At 45.3% G+C, this 21,161-nt stretch overlaps 2 protein-coding genes across 3 annotated transcripts in view; one reads left to right on the plus strand and one right to left on the minus strand.

The window, feature by feature from the left end:
* Positions 1 to 1,107: 1,107 nt before the first annotated feature.
* LOC138396009 (uncharacterized) lies at positions 1,108 to 1,974 on the minus strand. Its single transcript, XM_069489099.1, is given in 6 exon segments — positions 1,108 to 1,193; positions 1,196 to 1,571; positions 1,573 to 1,767; positions 1,769 to 1,825; positions 1,827 to 1,932; positions 1,934 to 1,974. Coding segments are annotated over 6 exon segments (861 nt in total).
* A 1,258-nt stretch (positions 1,975 to 3,232) lies between these two features.
* Positions 3,233 to 21,161, plus strand: part of ZDHHC14 (zinc finger DHHC-type palmitoyltransferase 14) — a 237,790-nt gene continuing 219,861 nt past the window's right edge. For both annotated transcript variants that reach the window (XM_069487503.1, XM_069487504.1), the window contains exon 1: positions 3,233 to 3,524. In XM_069487503.1, coding sequence (XP_069343604.1) covers positions 3,280 to 3,524 — 245 coding nt within the window. In that variant the 5' untranslated portion in view covers positions 3,233 to 3,279. The remainder of the gene's footprint in view (positions 3,525 to 21,161) is intronic.

Below are 21,161 nucleotides of genomic sequence, written 5' to 3' on the forward strand. Positions count from 1 at the left end.
TAAGATTCTGTCTTGCTAGCAGACTCGCTCTGGGGACTCTCCTAGCTGGCCTGATGAAGTAAGTGGCCATGCTGGGAAGGCCCAGGTGACAATGAAGTCCAGGTCACCTCTAGGAACTGCAGGCACCCTCTTGGAGCCGAGGATAGTTTCCAGTCGACAGCAAGAAGTCAGGGACCTCAGTCCTACAGCTGCAAGGAGATGCATTCTGCCTGTGACTGCGTGACAGCGGAAGCCAGTTCTCCAGGTGATGAGAATGCAGCCTGGCCAACACCTTGATACCAGGTGTGAGGCACTAAGGACTCAGTGTGCCTGGACCCCTGACCCACAGAAACTGTGAGAAAAATCTGTGTTGTTTTAAAGCCACTAGATTTGTGGTAATTTGTAGCAATAGATAATTAAATACAGATATATCACCCAACATCAACAATTTTCAACAGTTTCCAATATTGTTTTTATCTATACTCCATGTCTTTGGCGGGGGGGGGGGGGGGGGGGGGGGGCTGGAGTGTTTTAAAGCACATTTCTGACTTTGTATCATTTCACTTGCACATACTTTAGCTTGTATCTCTAACAGATAAGGACTTTTAAAAAGCATAACCATGAAGACAGAAAAATTTGGTCTTAATTGAGAACAAGAGTGGGAGTCTTTTTTCAAGCCATCAAGTCAATGGATCTAGTGTATTATTATAATTGGGCACCCACGGAAAAGGTGCTTGTAATAAATAGAATAAGAATAATATCCCATGATCCCATTAGCTAAAGCACAGAAGAGCCATGAGTGCTTTCTCTTGAAATGTCTGAGGCCTGCCAGTTGGTTTTTAAAAAATAGTCCAGCCACAAAGTACTTAATTGTTCCCGAAATGTGATTGTCTCTCAAACAATACCTAAAATAATTCAAACCCAATTCTGATCGTGTGTTTAAGATCCATTCCCCCAACGTCCCAACCTGCTTTTGAATGGAACCCTGTAAATTCCATTTTTATTCATAACTCCTTATAACTTCGTGTCATACTCTAATTGCCACTCCCACCACTTTCCCCTTACTACAGGAAGCCCTTCTCCACCGGCCCTCCTGGATAAGCCAATCTCATCTCCCCCTGACAAGGCTCACCGAGGCATGCTCTGTAAGGGACGTACTCGGGGCTCTGGGTTCCAAGCCATTTCTACCACTGGGGAGCTGTGATGTTTGGCCAAGTAGTTAAGCCTTCTCTAAGACGGAGACAGTAGTGCCTCCCAGGGTCGTGAAGATTAGACAAAGAACATGTGCAATGTGCAGAGTGACCAGCATAGAGCAGGCACCGTCTCCCACCACCCGCTTTGTCGGTTCCCATCTCCCACCACCAAGCCCCAGAACGCCCAGCACCGCGCCTCTCCCGCCCTCGTCGCGGGGGATGCAGGGACTTGTAGTTTTTTGGTCCCCAAGTCGTGTTTCCTCTCAGAGCCAAACAGCGAGAGGAAGAACTACACATCCCAGTGGGCCGTGAAAGGAAAGTGGGGCTCGGAAAACCGAGCGTCCCCGCCCTGCTGCCCTCGCTTTGCGCGACTCACGGGCTGTGCCCACCCCTGCCAGGGCGCAGACCCCGCGGCAGCGCCTGGGAGGGCGCGAGCGAGCGCCCGAGGGCTGCGCCGCCGACCGCAGGGGCTGTCAGGCGGGTACAGAGGGAGGCGCGCGCGGTCCCTCTGCTGCCGGGGGGCTCTGCAGGGGAAAGGAGGGAGAAATAAAACCAGCTGATTGTGAGCATCCGTGAGAAGTGGAGACCGAAGGGACCCGGGAGGCAGCAACCCAAACAGCCTGGCCACCAAGGGGCTTTTACTCCGGGAGGGAAAGCCAGGGCCGGAGGGGACCCTGACCGCTCCGCTCCCGGCCTGGAAGGCGGTCGAGCCGGGCCCGAGACCCTCGCCCGCAGCCTGGTCCCGGAGTCAGGCCTGCCTCGCCGTCCCTGCCCACCCTGTCTCCCAACACCCCCACCCCATCCCCCGGGGCCAGTAGAGTCCCCTGGAGACCCGACCAGCTGCCCGCTGGGGAGGAAGGGAAGAGCCGGGGCAGGCTAGAGAGGGTCACCTCTCCGCGCCGTGGCTCCTCAGGTCCCGGGGAGTGGCAAGAATGGGTTTGCCGGTTGCCATGTGAATGTGCGTGTCTCAAGGCGGCAGCTGCTGCCGCGAATAAACCGGGCGGCGAAGTCGGGAGGCGGACAGAAGTCTGCAGAGAGCGCACAGCACGCCGCGGCCTCTCGCGCGATGCCATAGGGAGCCGCGCCAGGCTTGTCCGGCCCAGGGGGACTGGGGCTGGGACCCCGCAGTGCCCGGGCTTCGCCGGCAAGGAGGAGGAGCAGGAGGAGGAGCCCGGCTGGCGAGGCGCGGGCGCCACCGCCCACCCGGCCGGGAGAAGGCGGACTCGCTCTGAGCGCCGCGCGCGCGCGGGGGCTGAGCCTTGCAAACAAGTGTCTGTGGCGGTGTCCCCGCGGCCCTCCGGCGGCCCTGCTCGCGCCAGGGCTGGCTCCTCTGGGCAGAGCGGAGCGAGGGACCCCTCGCCGCGCAGCCCGCGAGCTGCCGCCGCCACCCTCGGCCCGGGCGCCCCGGCATCCCCGCGCGGGGGCCGCGGACTCGGCTCTGCTGCCAGGCGCGCCGACGCGGGGTCGCAGAGCGAGCAGCGCCCGGGCTCTTGCCGAGCCGCTCCTGACAGAATAACGTGCGTGGTTGTCCCCACCCCTGGGAGGGGTTGCCGGTGCCGCGAGCTGCCGCCCAGTTTCCAGCGCTCTCTCCTGGGAGGATCCGCCACCGGAGGAAGGAGTAGAATAAACCTGGCCGAGGCGCAGAAGTGGCTCCCAGGGAAGCCAGCGCCGGGGCCGCCGCCTCGTGTCCCCTCGGGGCGCAGCGCTCGGGGGTCGGCGGGCCGGAGCCGAGGCGCGGCCGGGGGCCCGGGGGTGGCGGGGCCAAGCCGGCGGCCGTGCGAGGGGGCGAGCGCACGGCGACGCAGGGGCCGGCCGGGCTGACCCTCGCGCCCCGGGACGCGGGCTGGAAGCGACGGAGGACTGCTGCCGGGGGCTGCGGGCGAGCACCGTCCCTCTCGAAAGGGGATTCTGCTATGACAGTTGGTCTCCGCAAAGGGTTAACCTGGGTGTCCTCGGCAAAGTTGTCGCCGAGCCGGGAGCCCGTTTAGGGGCCGCGGCGCCGCGGCTCAGGGGGCTGCCGGGCGGCGGGCGGCGGCCGTGGCTCGGCGGGGCCCGCGCGGCCGGGGGGCTCCTGGGGGTGTGCGCCCCCAGCCGGCTGCCCTCGTGGATGCCTCCCGGCGGCGGCGGGCCCATGAAAGACTGCGAGTACAGCCAGATCAGCACCCACAGCTCCTCCCCCATGGAGTCGCCCCACAAGAAGAAGAAAATCGCGGCCCGGAGGAAATGGGAGGTGTTCCCGGGACGAAACAAGTTCTTCTGCAACGGGAGGATCATGATGGCCCGGCAGACGGGCGTCTTCTACCTGACTCTCATCCTCATCCTGGTCACTAGCGGACTCTTCTTCGCCTTCGAGTAAGTGGCGGCGCCAGCTCCTCCGACGCCGCGCTCCCCTCGCCTCCCCTGCCCCTGCCCCTCCTTTGGCTACTTTCATTTTCTAGAAGCCTTCCCCACTGTACATTGTTATATAATACCAGCCCGCTCTCCCTCTTTTTATTTTAAAGGTCTGTTTGCTTTTCAGTCACTAGAGATAACGCAGTTCTGGGCCGGGCTCCTCAGAGTAGAGAGGGAAGTGGGGACACTTGTAAGGTGTGCTCGGCCTTGCTGCTCCCAGGCGTTGGGTGGGACCTAGCAGGTGGCGCCGTAGGTGACTGGTCTTGGGCGCTCTCTCTATTGAGTTTGGGGAACCAGCAAATCAGCCCGGATGTAGCCTACCATGGGAAGGGGGGAGGTGGGGGAGATGTCTAAGTCAGGGGTAGATGGAATTGACTTGGTTATTTTTTTTTTTTCTGACAAGATTTAGGGCATCTTCTTAAGCTCACTTGACTAAATCTTCTGTACAACTTCGAGTAATTCTGGGAAATGTTGGTTATTTTAGGTTTAAAAGTGTCAGCTACCCAATGTGCCCTGGGTGGATAATTTCATTTTTCACTCTCCTTACATGTTCCCTCTTGATTAACAACTTCTTATTTACCATGAGGTTTCTGAACTCTTCACTCTCAAAAAGGTTTCAGTAAAAAATGTCCAAAACAAACAATTTGGGAACATGTGAAAGGGGACCTTAGGTCTTTGAAGAAAAGGATGACACTACATGGCAATTTCTGATTCCACAAACAATACTTTTGGACTTTAGGGATTGTATCTGGGAAAAAAGTGCGTGGGAGTCGTCACCGTTTTCAGGAAAATCAAATTGGCCAGTAGCAACTGTCCTCCTGCCAACTAATGAAAGGTCTTCTTATTTATTAATAGTCATTAGATAAAGCTATTTAACCACATTCCAAATCCGTTTCAATTGCTCTTACTGGGTCCAGCATTTGGAATGCAACTTCTTATGTAATTCCCAGTATCCTATGCTCAAGGAAAGTAGTAGTTACTTACCTGCCCTCCCAGTCCTGCCCCACCCCCCCAATTAAAAGAAAGCAATGTATTTTTAGGGAGTTTTTGAGCTTCCCATATCCTGGTTATTATGGGACATGATACTCCTTCAGTCTCCACCTGCTTCTGTGGGTAGGTAGGCTTAATTTAAACCTTTTGTGTTAATTTAGTTTCTGATAACAAAAGCAAATGTTTCTGATTAGTATGAATAGGCTCTGATTTTGGGCCTGGCCTTTGCTCTTTGAAGTGCTGTCTCAATTGGGAATGAATGATCTCTTGACAATGTAATATTTTTTACTCAAAACCCTATGACTCTTGGAGGGGAAACATTTCTAACACTGTGATATGATGAACAATTTTAACAGAACTCAGAAAGGCTAGGAGAAAGATCTCAGATTTAAGCTAATCGCCAGTCTTTCTCACACACAACTCTCTCCCATTTCTGACTGTGCATGAATTTCTCTGGTGTCTCCTAGAAGTTTAGCTTTTGTGCATGTTTGAGACTTGTTGGTGGAGTCTGTTGGGGGACCTGGGGATGGGAGGGGAAGAGTGTGAACAGGTGTTCGAATGGCAAGAAGGCATGCTCTATCATGTTGCTGTTGCTCCCGTGGGTCCCCATCTAGCGCCAGGCTCTTGTCCTTACAGACCGGTGGAAACTGGAGAATGGGGTACAGAGGTTCCAGGTCCATTTGCATTCTAAGTCAGCATAAACACCAGTGGGGATGCCGTATGGTCTAACAGAAATGCCATCTCTCTAATGGTGGCTTTAGTTACAAGTGGTCCTCTAGTTGGAGAGTATTCACTATGTTCCTAATGTTAAAAAAGTTTGGAACAGATCCACCTTGGCATTTTGGCTCTTTTTAGTGATTTAAAGAGTGGGAAAAAATGGGTTAATTTTGTGATTCTGTTGCAGAGCTTCAGCCACAAGTGTGTTTAATGTAGGATGATGAATATTTCATTTTCTATACATATCCAAATCCCCACTGTATGATTAGGGATCCCCCAGTTATTACTTAGCCTCTTATTTTCTTCATTCAAACATAGCTTTTAACCAAACCATCATAAATTCATTTTCATTTCTTGATCTCTGTGTGTGTTTTTTCCATGAGTTCCCCAAAGTCCTCACTAGCATGTTGTTAGGGACCTTTTCCTGCGTCAGTGCTGTGTTAATTGATGATGGTAGAAAGAAATGTGTGCGCTGGGATTTTATTAGCTCCTATTTGCAGCATCATTTTTGTATCGGCTCTGCAGGGGTGTGTGTGTGTGTATGTGTGTGTTTGGTTTCCATGGGTGTTGCATCAACTAGGCAATTTGAAATTTCAAGAAAATAAGAGGCCCATCCTAGCATAATGCCTCAGTTGAGAAAAATCAGAAAGCTGTTCAACCTATAAATATTACGGTTTGGCTAAGAGTATCACTGCATTGGTTTTAAGTTCTTTATTCGTAGCCGACAGAGTGAAATTAAATAATTGACCAAATTAATTTGCTAGAGACTCAAAGAACCAATTAGCCCCGTGCACGGGAAATGAAACATCAACAGGCTAATCACTAAGTGAGATCCAGAGGAAATGTGGGCATTGTCTGCCCCTGCCTGCCTTGCTTGTGGCCTTCCTTTAGTTACTTACTGAGCACATACCCTGACGTTCCCTATTTTGATTGTTTAATTTCAAGTCCAGATAGCTTTTAATGTTGGTAGAATTCACTGTCAAACATTAGAATCCATGTTTCCCCAGAGACTTAGACAAGAGCAAATAAAAAATGTGAAAAGAAACACATATAACTTCTAAATTTAGCTTTAGAACTCCTTTGTCTGCTTCTCTCACCCCTCCACACCCCCCCGCCCCGGCCTGTTCCTGATCTTGAACAGATGGACAAGGAAGTTTGTCCATGAGAAATGAACTTAATAGAACTCAGCAACAGGTGTTGATACTGTCTTCAACCCCTGGAGAAAGGCAGGGTAGACATTATGATTCTCATATTGAAGACAAAGTGACAGAACCTTGGTGAGGTTAAATGGTCACCTAAGGCCACACAGCTAATCAGTGGGAAGGCTCTGACTGCAAAGTCCCTGCTCCTGACGAATCATGCTGCTCCCCCTCAAGTATAGAATACTGGTTAAAGGCATGGATTTCGGAAGGACAGGCCCCAAGATTCTTACTAGCAATATGATCTTGGGCAAATGATTTGTCTTTTTTAAGCCTCAATTTCCCATTATGTAAAATGAGATTAATAACATCTACCTTTAAATGTTGTGAAGATTAAAAATGGAAAAAGTATACTTAGTACAGTGTCCTGTACATAGCAAGTGCTAATAAATGGTGCATGCCATTAGAGTAAATCTTGGAAGTAGTCCCCCAAGGACCCTGGTCACTTTCTTAGAGCATTTTGAGAAAGAGAGTATGTAGGTTAATAAGCAGGTGTGACGGTGAAAGCATATTACAGCTGAAAAGATGCACAATTGTGCCATCTGCCATTATAATCGAGACCTTTATTAGTTGGAGGAGCCTGAGTGAAGCTGTGACCTTGCTCCTGCTCCTTCAGAATGGGATCCCGCAGGGATGTCTGGGAACCCATCCTTCTCCAGACCCTGGATTTCATTTCCATTGTGGGAGCCACCGTCCCAGAACGGTAAAGACAGTAAAACAAGCTGTTACAACGCCATATACAACACTCCACTGTGTTCCAAGTAGGGAGGGGCTGCTCATCTGCCGGCATCTCATGCAGTGTGGGGAGGGCTGATGAAAAGTGACAGTGTTTCATAGCTGTACTTGAGCGGGGAGCAGAGCTGATTGCAGTGCTGTCGAGACATCTCGCTGCTCCTTGCAGTTATTAAGAGTCTCATCAAAGACTCTCTATGCAATGTCGTCATTCTCACATCCCCAGAAGTGGAATTTCAAAAAGATCAGGGAACATTAGCAGTTTCCTTCTCTTTTTCTCTTTGGCATACACACACATACAGTCTGCTTTTGTTTGCAGTTGAAATTTTGAAAATAAAAAGTCTTCAGTCCTAAATTATTAATATTAAAATATCAGTCTCTCGATCACAGAGACGGAAAGAGGGAACACACTGGGAGGCTGGATGAGGTTCACGTTTTCAGCAGCATCACTTGTGGTGAGGAGAGGTCTGCTCAGATCTGGGCTTGACTGTGTCTCCCAGTTCTATGCTGTCACCACAGACAAGTTTGGAGGTGTTTCTGGGGTTCACATGCTTGAGCATGTGGGAACATTCTCAAATTTCTCATCACTAGAAGTCCATTGATGATTTTTTTTAAAAAGCTATATGTTTTCTTCTTTCTTTCCCTCCCTTTCTCCTTCCTTCTTTTCCTCCCTCCCTCCCTTCCTTTCTTCTTTTTAATTTAGCTAATGCCTTCTGAATAAATGGTGAACAATTGGGAGTCAGTAGAACTTGGGTCATATTTGCCTTGAAGATGGAACTTGGGGATGTCTCTTGTAAAAAAAAAAGTGCTATTTACAATAATAATAATGTCTCTGTCATAAATGGGATAATTTATTTTCTAGTAGAAGGTGCTGCCCTTGTAACACATAAGGACCCCATCTTTTCTCAATCCTCCTATACAGAACTGCATCAAGGTCTCCACCATCTCAGAAAATACCTGCAAAGGGTCCATCTGTTTTTGTCCCAATGCTGGCCATGTTGTGCATCATAAAACACCATGGGGCTGATATGGATAATAGTAGATGACCGTTGGGACCTTACCACTGAATGTTCCTTGTTAACCTATTGTCATAGATGGAGCCAAGGACATTTAGAACCCACTGTGGTTCCACAGGAATTTTAGGTGACTTCAAAACCTCATTAATGACTTCTTGACATGAAAGCACTAACCCATTCATCTGTGTATGTGAGCAGCACACCCCAGTCCCGTGAGGGTGGGCACTCCATCTGCTTTGTGCACTGCTGTGTCCCAGCACTTGGAAGAGTAGCTGGTCCATAGCATTCGCTGTTTAATGAAGTAATGTAATATCGGAACACTTTGGAAAAGAACTTCCTTGTGCTTCAATGTTTGCATTTTGTAAAGTCACGTACATTAATACAATTTATAATTAATAATATCTTATAGAACACATTTGCCTCAGAAACTTTGATTATTTGATGTAATTCTTCTGAATTCAGAATTGGGTATCACCTCTTTTCAGATGTGTTAAATTGAGGCAGAGGAAAAAGATTTTCTTGGTCACTTAGAGAACGAGGGATAGAGTTGGGATGTTCTCTTGGCTAACCAAGACTTCTTTCTAGTATTTCTTTATTTTTGAATAAATGCTTTAAGCAAATAAAGCACTTGGTGATATATATGAATGTTACCTAACAACCACCTAGAATAGTTTCCCATTATATAGGTTCTTCACTTTGGACACTTTAATTTATCTAGTAAAGCTCTTAAGGATACTATTAACTCCTTTTTTGTGTTTTATTGTGTTTTCTCTCAATTAGTGGGCAGTGATACCAAATTATGCAGAAAGGACTCTTGTAGGTTCCTATAATAGGAAAGTGATAGTTAATTATTTAATGGACCATATCTGCATGTCATGGAGATTTTTTTTTTCTTTTGCAGTACAATGTTGCACATAATTTATTCATGGCAGAGTTATGTCTTAGGAAGAGAATTTAAATTAAGGGTTTCAAGGAAATGCATTTGTTCTTTTGTAGCTGCAGTTGTTAGGAAAGAGAAAACAGCAGTAGTCAATAGATACTTATTAATAGAATGAATTATGTCCAGGAATTTAGATCTAATAAAATGTCAGTTGGCTCAAGTAAGGGTTGGGGATCAACTTAAGGATTATACTTAGTTTATCACTAAATATAAAGGTTGGTCCCAGTTCAAACTTATTTTTATAAGATGATCTTCCATCTCCTTAATTTCTACCTTTTAAAACATGTAATAATAGATTCATACAGAAGATTATATGTAGCATGTGCAAAATTTGAAATAAAATACTATAAAGAACCCCCACGAAACTACCACCCAACTCAAGAACCACATAAATGCCAATGCTTTCCAATCTGTTGCTGTCCTCTGCTGTGGCCTAGCCCCCTGCCCCTTCCTGAGGCCATCATAGCCTGAGGGGTTGGTCATTATCAGTGCCTTGCCTTTTGTTCCCCTCAAGGAGTTTGAATGCATGCATTCCCAAAGAATAGGTTGTTTAGTTTGGTTTTTTTTTTTTTTTTTATAAATATGGTATCATGCCATATGTAGTCTTGTTTAAAAATGATAACATTGACTTAATATTTATTTAACATAAGACAGCCTCATAGCATCATATTTAAGACGGTCTATTCATGAACACATTTAATTCTGCAGATGGCGTAACTTTATTTTCAAATGATTTCAAACTTCCAGAAGAGCGGCAAGAATAATTTAAAGAACTCTATATACTCTTTATACACATTCATCAATTGTTAACTGATTTCCATAATTATTGCTCTCTTTTTCCTTATCTTCCTCAATCTTGCTCTCTGTTATATTTTTTCCCCTGAACCTTTGAAGAGTAATTTGCAGATATCATGTCCCTTTATATCCAAATATTTCTGCATGTAAATCTTAAGAAGAAAAAGAATGTTCTCTAATATAAGCACAGTAAATAGTACTAATTTTAGGAAACAACACGGATATAATAGTCCATATTCAAATTTTGCAATTGTCCCAATATTGTTAGGTTTAGAATAGTACCTGGTCCATAGCATTTGCCGTTTAAGTAATGGTAATATTGGAACACTTTGGAAAATAACTTCCTCGGTATTTGTTTTCTTGGTATTTGTTTTCTGTTTATCTAAAATGTATTTTGTTTCTCTTCTCCACCTTCTGTCTTCTTTTAGATGAATTGCATATTTTTAATATTCCATTTTATCTTCAAAAAATGTTTAGGCTATATTTCTGTGTACTATTTTTAGTAGTTGCTTAAGAGATTACAATATGCATCTTTAGCCTATTATAGTCTACTTCCAAATGAAAGTATTGTACTTCACAAATAATGCAAGAAACTTAAAACAGTATAATTCCAATTACTCCTCCCACTTTTGTACTGTTGTATGCCTATGTATGCTATAAACCCAGTAATGTTATTATTTTTAAGATGCCAGTAGTGTTTAAAAGAAACATAAATATATATATATATATATATATATAGTATATAAAATAAAGATATCTTAAAACAAAACATATAAAGGTGGTCCCCAGGTTACAGATGAGATACATTTCTGAGAGCATCTTTAGGTTGGATATGTATGTAACTTGGATCCCTGATAAATAGCAGATATATGGTAATAATAATAATGATGATAATAACAATACTATAATGGTTCATATGTGGTAATAATAATACCCCTGTACTGTAGTAAGTTACAGAAACTATTGTGCTCTTTCTTTTAATTCAAACAATTGAATTTTTATGTTCAAACATAAAAACAAACTCATACAAAAAGTTTAGATAGGAGATAGGAGAAATTTCAAAAAATAATATTAAAGGTTAACACTCACCTAATGTTGCATCAATGCCTTGTTTGCTGGAAGAGGCGTTTTTGAGGCAAGAAGGTAGCTGACATTCATCAGAAGATGGTGCTGGAGAGGCTGGAAGGGGAGCTGGAGAATCAGGGTTTGGGTCTGGTGCTGGAGGAGGGATGTTACCACTGAAGTCGGTTTCTTGAAAAAGGTATCTTGAGTTGTTTGGACAGCTGTTTTCTTTTTTCACCATAAATGGCCTCATAGCAGCTGATGTTCTCTCTAACTGCATGGTAAACCTTTGTAAACTGCTCAATGTTAGGATCCTGCTCCTCAAACTTAGCAAATCCTGATTCAGTGAGATGAAAAGCCTCGGCTAATTATTTTGTTGTGAACTTTCTTGGCTCTGAATCTTCTGATTCTTTGTGTTTTTGTGTTTCTGTCAGCTGCTTCTCTGTCTATCTATGAGACTAGATGCTAGCGTGAAGATGCTGCACCAATGAACTGCTCACTCCATGCGTGTTTGTTTACATATGTGGAAGAAACTAGTTCCTGAGTTATTAATTCAACTTAATTATTTAATTATAAATTATCCATATGGAGAGCCTTGGGAGCCAGTTTGTAAGTTGGGTTGTCCATAACCCACGACTACCTGTGTGCATATATAAAATATAAAACATATATACATGTGTACATATATAAAATAGAGATAATTTAAAATGGACTTTTATATTTATCCACAAGTATTTGCCATTTCTGGTATTCTTCCATCTGTATCATTTCCCTTTGGCTTAAAGTACTTCTTTTAGCATTTCTTATATGCAGGTCTGCTGGTGACAAATCCTCTTAGTTTTTGCTTTTTCTGAAAAAGTTTATTTTGCCTTCATTTTTAAAGGATATTTACATTGGGTATAGAATTCTAAGTTGAAAGTTTTTTTTTTTTTCTTCCTATCAGACCTTTGATGATATTGGCATATTGTCTTCTGGCCTCTTTTATTTCTGATGAGAAGTTAGCTGTTACTTTTTAGCATTTTCCCCCATATGTAATATGTGATATTCCTTCAACCAATTTTCTCTTTATCTTTTGTTGTCAGTAGGTAAAGTATGACATGTCTACATATGTTTTTTCCTGTATTTATCCTGCTTGGAGTTTGCTGAGTTTCCTGGATCTGTGGATTGATATCTTTCATCGGTTTTGGAAATTTTTCATCCACTGCTTCTTCAAATATTTCTTTTGTTCCCCTTTCTTTCCTTTCCCGGAACTCCAATTACTTACATATAGTACCATTTTATATAGTCTCATACATCTTACTTTATTCCATTTTTTTTCTATTTTTTGCTCTTTTTTGTTTTAGTTTGGATAATTCCTATTAGTCTGTTGTCAAGTTTACTGATCCTTTCTATGTTAAGCCATTTTTGAAATCTTATTTTTTATTTTGAGCATTTCTACCTTTTTTAAAAATAGTTTTTTTATAGTTTCGATTCTTCTGCTGAAATTCTCCATCTGTTCATGTTCATGTTCATATTTTCCACTATATCCTTTAACATACTTTTTTGTAGTTATTTTAAAGTGCTTGCCTAATAATTTCAACATCTGTATCATCTCTGAATATGCTTCTTTTCCCTATTTCTTTTCTTGACTATGGGTTATATTTTTTTCCTTCTTTGCATGCCTTGTAATTTTTGATTGCATGCCAGACATTGTGGGTAAAAGTCTGTAGTAATAAATAAAGTCTGTAGTAATTTATATTGTTTTTTCAGACCACTGGTGTGTGTGCTGAATCAATCTAATTTGTAACTGAAATAAGTGTGGGCTTTGGGGAAGCTTTAGTTAGATTCATTTCATCACTAACTTCAAATGTGTTGAGGGCAGAATTAAGACTTTCCCTTTAGCAAAGCTTAAGGTCTGAACCCTGGCAAAACTCTGAAGATTTCTTTATGCTTTACAGCCCATCACCAGCTTACCAAACTATGGAAGATTTCTCTCTGTTTTTCAGCCTGACTGCTAGCTTTCTGGGTCACTGGGGAGTTAGCTTTTTGTTCAGTCTTGATCCAGCTTTTTATACCTCAGGACATCTCCTCTGCTCAGCTGCTCTTCCTGAGCTTTGTGGAGTGCTACCACAGTGGCCTGGGCTTTTTCAGAGTGACTTTCTTAGTTTTTATGCTATAACCTGGGGGTAGGTTCCATAGGCCTCAGGGTAGATGTCTCTCAACTGCTGCCCTACCCCCAGCCTTTGATGTAGTCTTGTGTGTTTGATGAGGATCAACGGGAAAGAGTTGACTGGTGGTACAGACTTACTCTGTGGCTGAGGCTCCTTGGAGTTCTAATCTATATGGCTGTACACATGTGGCCATTAATGTTGGTTAAAAATATAGCTGGATATTCTGGGAGGCCAAGGCAGGAGGATTGCTTGAGGCCAAGAGTTCAAGGCCAGGCTGAGCAAGAGTGAGACCCCTGTCTCTATTAAAAAATAGAAAAAATTAGCAGGGCGTGGTGGCACATGCCTGTGGTACAAGCTCCTCAGGAGACTGAGGCAGGAGGTTTGCTTGAGCCCAGTTTGAGGTTGCAGTGAGCTATGATGGTATCACTGCACTCCAGCCTGAGATCCTATCTGAAAAAAAAATTTTTTTTAGCTGCTTTTTCCTCACTCCTATCTATTTTGGCTTCCTGTTCTTGCCATTGCTTTAGTAGGGAAGGAAGCAGCTGTTGGCCTTTTCTCTTGGGGCAGGGGGTAGGGGTTGACATGTTTAGGCTCCTTTGCATTCTCAGCTCCCTGACAGATTTTAAAAATTATGCTTTTGTAGCTAATCTGGCTTGTGCCATTGGAGCTAATGTACCATTGGAATAGACTTTCCTGTGCCCCTCTAGAGACTTTTGAGGTAGGTTTGCTTTTCAACTGTAATGGGACTTTTTAAATTTTAGAATAATTTAAATACGTTATGGCATACCATTTAAAAACAAGAATATAATAATTTCTGTACATCTTCAAAGTAGATTTTAAAAACTGCTGACTTCAGTTCCTATGTTGCTGTGGAGGGCCATCAGTGTGACGGGGCTCAACAAGGTGGTTGATAGTGCAGGGTGTAGTCAACGACCCTTGGGGCTGGATGTGGTCTGCCCTGAGATAGTCTTATCAGTAGGGGAACTGCATCTGGCTCTCTCAGGAGGGAATTTAAGCTCCATAAGTCTGATATCTTTTGGTGGTTTTCAGGCCCTTCTCACGAATACAGGGCAACAGCTTATTTTAACACAAAATACCAGGATCTATTTGAGTCGTTAGTTCTACTTGCTGAGACATGATTGCCTCTCCTGGTACTGATCATAGAAATAAAATAGGTCGCTAAAATGTGTGTTTCTGTCTAGTTCCTTGACAAAATCTAGTGTCTCTTTTTTCAGTTTTCATTTTTCCCTATCAGTGGTATGAGATATTGTGACCACTTTCTCTTTTTTGAAAGTTTTTCTTCCTTTAGCTTCTAGGATGTTCATCTTCCTGCTTACCTTAAGTTATTCCTTGTTCTCCTGGTTGCATCTCTTCTTTCCTTCTTGCCCATAATGAACTCTGTTCATTCCTCTTCTGCCTTTCTTACTTTCTCAAGCAAGTTTGCCTTGTCATGGTTGTCGCTCCGGCCTTTTCAGATGTGACTTTCTTCTCTCTGTCTCTGTCTCCTGTCTAGAGCACCTGCCCTCTGGTCTTGGATTTCCTTTTGCCTGTAGAGATCTCTGCCCAGGTGTCCTCTGACTCTCAGAAAGCATGTCACTGGAAACTGAATGCCTGGCAGTTTCTTCCAAGTAGACTTTCTGCAGGGCCCCACCACTCCCAGTAGGAAACTGCAGCCCAGAGATGTTCTCATTTTCACCCTTTCTCACGCACCTTTAGTCATCACACTCCACTAATCCTTTTCTTTCATATCTTAGACTGTATTCTTCCCCTTTGTTTCCATACTTAATGTGCTGATTTTCAAACATTTTCACAAATTCTTTAACACTTTTCCCCAAAAAAAGGTAGAGTCTAATTTCTCTTCTCTTGAATATGGGCCTGCCCACATATGAAGAATAGAACATCTCAGAAGTGCTGCTGTGTGATTTCGGAGGCTAGGTTAGAAAGCATGATAGAGCTCCCACCAGCTGCTCTCTCTCTCATTGGGGACATGCACCTTTGGAGCCCTGAGCTGCCATATAAAAAGTCTAGCTACTTGGACACCCCTATAATACAGAGACCATGTAGAGGGACAGAGGTGACTGTGGAGCCCGCAGCTGAGTGCATGAGCCTTCACACCACTCCAGCCCCCCATGCCCACCTTGTGAGCCATCCCAGTGAAGCCAAGTGGAGCAGATATGAGCAAGTCCTGCTGAGCTCATATCTGCTCATCAAATTGTTCATCATTTGTTCATCAAATTGCAGATTGATGAACAAAATAAAGTTGTCATCGTTTTAAGCCACTGTTTTTTGGGAGGGGAGGTTTATTATGCAGCCATAGTAACTGGAAAACTTAACTACCAGAAGTTCTCAAGTAAAGAGCTAGGATTGATTTGGGGTGTGCAGCAATTAATGGGTGACCAGCAACACTAAACTTATAGTGCTGAAGCTTGAGAGATTTAAAAAAATTATGGCAAGTTCCGGGTCAGCTCTTCCCACTTGCATTCCAATATGCTTGCTTGAGAAGGAGAGGATGGAGTTGCAGCTACTTCATGCACCCGTAATTGTGCCTAATCCCAGTTCTCCCTTGGGAGAGGTTGTCCTTCATCTCATGTGTCCTGGTAGGAAAGTAACTTGAGCACCAGTGATCTGGGCCCTGACCACCCCATGCCTGGACAGCACTTCCAGCGTCCTCTCTCACTGTCTCTGCTATTCCCTTGCTCTAGCCTCAAAACCCCTAAATTCCCTACCCTACTGTGCTTGGTATATGTACAGTGATAGACCTATACACCTATTGTGTAGGAAACTAAATGCATGCACAACTGTTTAAACCTGGCATTCTAGGCCTTTCTATTTTCCTCACGATTTATTAAGCATGCCAGATGAGTCTCTGTTCCCTAAGATCTCAGTGTGTGGCAGTGCCGTCTGTTGATGTCAGAGAAGGTTGAATGTAGAAACATAGCTCTGGTAGGGACACCTGTTTGACACTGTTGTGTACTAAGATGTTCCCTGAGTCACCTTCCCATCATGCTTTTGACATACTGGTCCCTTTCCACTGATAGCCTATGGTGGCCCTGTGGTCCGCAGAGCCATGCTGTCCTTCAAGCAGACAACCAGGCAACTAATGACTCCCCAGTAGGCTGAGCTTTCCAGTGGGCCTCAGATTTATATAATCAAAGCAATTTATCATCTTGAATGCTCCTATTTTGGGGTCTTTTAATGCCATGAGTTTCCCACACACACATTCTTGATGGCAGATAAGGGCATTTTTTAATGTAAAAGCCAAATTCAAGTTAAATCCTGCAACTATATATGGTCTATTTATCTTTTGAAGCAAGGAGAAGAATGCTTTGTTCAGATTATCTCACACTTACAAACTTGATATACATTCTCCTCCTTCTCTGTAAGATTGCAACCCGTGCAAATTAAATTTCAGATGGTCCCACCACACACATTCAAATGGTGGTTACTGCTTTGTTTAGGAAACATGCTGAGTTGGTGTTTGTGTTCTTATTCCATTAGCTATAAGCATATTTTGCACAGACATTTCAAAAGGTGTGCTCTTGTCTTTTTAACAGTAAATACTGAATATAGAGAAGCTTGTGTTCTTATTCCATTAGCTATAAGCATATTTTGCACAGACATTTCAAAAGGTGTGCTCTTGTCTTTTTAACAGTAAATACTGAATATAGAGAAGCTCAGTCTTTCCATCATAAAATTATTATGTAGTTGGGTTTAACAATGTTTTATACAGAAACTCCCTTCGGAGGCTCAAAATTAAAAAAATAAAAGTGGGAAGTATTCTTTTTAAGCTGCATGTCTTTATTGAGCTAGGAAACTATTAACATTCTCTTTTTTTATTTAGGAGTGGAAGAGACGACAGGGAGGCCCGTTCATTTGTAACTAAGCTCCTCTGCCTCTTGGCCGCAGATGTGGTAATGAGACAGGGTGATCTATCGGGGCAGTGTCGTCTCCTTGAACGTGAGATTAAGATTCTTCTTTACTGTCAAGTAGAGAGTTGTGTGGGTTTGTCTGTGTCACCTGGAGTTGACCGTAGATGGCACAGTCAGCACAGATGTCCAGTGTTCCTGACGGGCAGCTCCACTCAGGCATAAAAAGGGGAAAGTTAAAGTGTGGGAAGAAATGAAGACTTGTTCTCCTTACCCTCCGTTCTCTCTTCCCCCAGAATTAGTTTCCTTTTGCTGCCATAACAAATTACCACAAACTTAGGGCTTGAAACAGCTCAAGTTGATCTTACAATCTGTAGGTCAGGAGTCTGAAACTAGTCCCACAGTCCAATCCTTATTGCTTCCCATGTTAAGCTGGACTTGAAATTCTGAAGAGTTTTATACAGCCTTCGGAGAATGGCTCGTTAATTCTATGAATTGTCATAAGATGGACACACAGAATGGACTTCTTGGTTCTCTGTGGAATTCCCAGGGATTCGGGAGATGAGGCAGAGCATCTCAGGGACTGACTGGACTCAGCTCACCTGGTTACTGTCACAGGGAGCTTCCCAGGGAAGCCGACCCTGGGACAGGTTTGCCTGTAGGACATTTTCCAGGGTGTGCTCTTGGATTGATACCGGTGGGGGAGTGAGGGTGGCAGGGCTGGGCAGATGTCATCACAGCAGAGTCTCTTGCCATCCTGTGGGGTGATGGACAGGGCCTTTGTACCCCTGCATGAGCCAGGAAGGGGGCAAGACCCTGGGCGAGGTGATGCTCTTTAGTTGCAGGCAATTTCCTGAGAGGAACTCAGCTGAAAGCCGGCAGATGCCAACATTCCCTGCAGCTCGGGGACGAGTGCTTCGGTCCTGAAAGAATAGGCAGGGGGAGGGGATTATCTGGCTGACCACAGTGTCCACTATAGTTAATGACACTTGCCTGTTGCAGATGAGTCAGCTGCCCCCTGGATGACACAGGCTTTGGGGCGACAAACCCAACTGCAGGAGGGGAGAGAGTCCAGCCTGACAGGTGGGATTAGGGTGGCCCCAGAGGGCCCCAGACGGCCCCAGACGGCCCCAGGTAGGCAGAGCCGGGGGTAGAGGAGGTAGAAATGAGTGGACAGTGAGTTGAGTTGGTTGAGTTTGGAAACAGGGAAGTGTGTCAGTAGAGAGCAGGGTCCCAGGCCCCAGACTGAGGTCCGGCAAGAAGCTTTTGTTCACAAGGATGGGTGGGTCTGAAAGTGCCAGGCCAAGCTGCAGTTCTGGAGGGTTGCAGAGCAGGGCCTCAAGCTCAGGGAACGTGACAAAGTCAGGGCAGGACATGGCTACTAGCACTGGGCATAATGTTATCATGGAGCAGCAGCCTGGTGGCAGGGGAAGAGTCAGGTAGGTAGGTAGGTAGGGCTGTCTCTGCTCCGTCCCCTGTGGGTCTAAATCGAGGGCCTGCTGAGCCAGCCTTCTTCTGCCGGCTGAAGAGGGAAGCAGAGGCTGGCAGCCGGGCTGAGTCTGACACACAATTCAGTTTCCCCTCAGTGAACGACAGACCTGCCTCCCCCAAAGAAGATTTTAAAATATTTCATTGTCCCCTCCCCCGCTACCTAAGACGGAGTACTGAGTAGTTACTGAGGCTCTCTAGAAAAAGCTTGAAGAATTACTGTTTCCTCTGAGCCAGGAAGCCTGTGAAGATGTTTTATAACAGTGGTCCCCAACATTTTTGGCACCAGGGACCAGTTTCATGGAGGACAATTTTTCCATGGGCTGGGGCTGGGGGGGGCGGGGAGGCAGAGCTCAGGCAGTGATGTGAGCGATGGGGAGCGGCTGTGAATACAGGTGAAGCTTCGCTCCCTGCCCACCACTCACCTGCTGTGCGGCCTGGGTCCTGACAGGCCGTGGACCATAGTTTTACAAGAACACAGTAGATTGTATCAAATTAAAATGTTTCTTCTTTAGCTTAGAATAAATACTGCCATTCTTACTTGTTTTCCATTTGTTGCCTGGGGAAATGCATTCTGTGGTTATAATGATTCCTAGAGAAAGGAATTCTGTAGTTACAATGATTCCTCTACAAACAAGGTTGCTCTTGGCGTCTACGGCGACCAGCACAGCAGAAGCAGGAAAGCTCTGACTGTGTGTCTGCACAGTCAACATTAAACGGGGGTTTGGCAAAGAGCTTGCTCATTTCCTCAGTATCCACAGTCACCTGGAGGTAGGAGTTAATGCAGCCTCCAAAGAAAAATGATTTTACCTGAAGTGTCTGGTTTAATACATTGATCAAAATAATGAAGACATTTACAAACCTCTGCCATTGTCGAGAGGGGACCCAGAGGACTCTGTCTTCCAGACGGGGCTGACCAGGCCTTGTGTCCTGATTAGCTGCACTTAGGCAGATGGAGAAATGCATCCCTCTGCACAGCTGCCTCATTCCCGTTTCTTTCAGATCACCTGTTTTTTCCAACATTTCCCCCCATATCTTTCTTCATAAATTTTTCACTCTTTGTTAGTATTGCTTGGTCTCTGCATAAAGAAATATTTGCTGAGTACGATTGCATGCCACACATAGGCCATATGTATTGGAGGTACAGTCAGTGCCTATAAGACACCTCATTGCCAGGTTCATGAGGTGCTGTTGTCTGTTGCCAGGGCCAACATCATTGTTTCCTGAGTGTTTGAATGAGCACCGTGCCATGAAATAAGACATAAAGGCATTTGCCTCATCTGGCATGTGTAGTTGTGTATATGTGCTCTCTCTGCAGACAGACTTGGATCTCTTCTCATAATTTGTGCCTTTGCACTTGGAAGATTCTGGTTTCAAAGGCACAAAAGCAGTAGTTGTTATTGTCACTTATGTGGAGAAAACAGAACCCCAGAAGGCTACTGGGTTCCTGAAGAAGAAAGCTCTGGAGCCAGGGTGTCTCCTCTTGGTGTACTTTCTGCTGCTGGGGCAGGGCGTCCCTGCCGGGCTGGGCCAACTCAGGCAGTGGCACATGCCCGTTCCATTGCACATTGCAACTTTTGGGAGGCCGTGTGTGATCTCCCCGTTCTCCACGGACCCCTTCCCAGACACCAGGCTGTCTGGGTGGCCCTGGTCCTGTTGCCAGGCCCTCAATGTGGACTGATCAGATTACTTTGAAAGGGGTTAGGGATGATGATATTTGGGGCAAGGAGCATTTTGCTCAGAACTATTTGTGTTGTCACCACCAGGGCTAGATTAAAGCCTTTCAAAAGCTATCAATGCTGAGAAGTTTATGTCGCCGACCCCCTTCTCCGTTACCACATGTAATTTATATATGAAAATAAACTGTAAAACATAAAATTTTTAACTTTTTCCAATTGCAAAATTCTGAACTTTTTTTCCCCCCATGCCCCTTTCTTTGCTGTTGCCCTAGACCACGGTGCGGTCTGCCCCTGGGGCAATTCAGTGGGGGTCTCCCTCAGACGGTGGTTGGGATAGGGTCAAAGTGCCGGCCACAGTCCGCTGGGCCTTCTCTGTGATCCTGCTTGGAAATGGTCCTCCCCCATTGCGAGGAATGCTGCTGTCATCTTGAGAGCTGCTGCCCCCACTGTGCTCTGTTCCTGGGAAGGTGGCAGTGGGCTCATGGCTGGATGAGTCCCCGTGTGCCCTACACCCCTGAACAGTGCCCTTCACACTTGTGGAGGGTGACCTACACTAAGCAATGCATCACTGAGAGCCAGGACCCATGCCCACATGCACATGCACACACGGAGATGAAAATTTCACGAAACAGCGTGTGCAGTAACCTCTGTTCTATTGTTTTGTTCTAGAATATTTCACTTAAATAATGCTGCTTGACCCACTAACTTGATTTCCTGACCCACAACCTGCAACTTGCGAAACACTGCACCCTAGTCCCTCACTGCTGCCTGCGGATGTCAGGTTGTCCCACGCTGCTGTCTTGCCCCCTGCAGTGTCCTCTGCCCCGAACTCTTTCTGCCAGGAACCTATGAAATGAAAACAGCTGTCTTTCCTGGTCCTACTCCCACACTCGTGCTTTAGGAAGCTTTCTTGACACCCTGGCAGGAAGGCAGCAGTGTTCCCGCAGGGCCCACTTTATTCCTG

The sequence above is a fragment of the Eulemur rufifrons genome, chromosome 15, assembly GCF_041146395.1.
Source record: "Eulemur rufifrons isolate Redbay chromosome 15, OSU_ERuf_1, whole genome shotgun sequence".
Taxonomy (NCBI): Eukaryota; Metazoa; Chordata; class Mammalia; order Primates; family Lemuridae; genus Eulemur; species Eulemur rufifrons.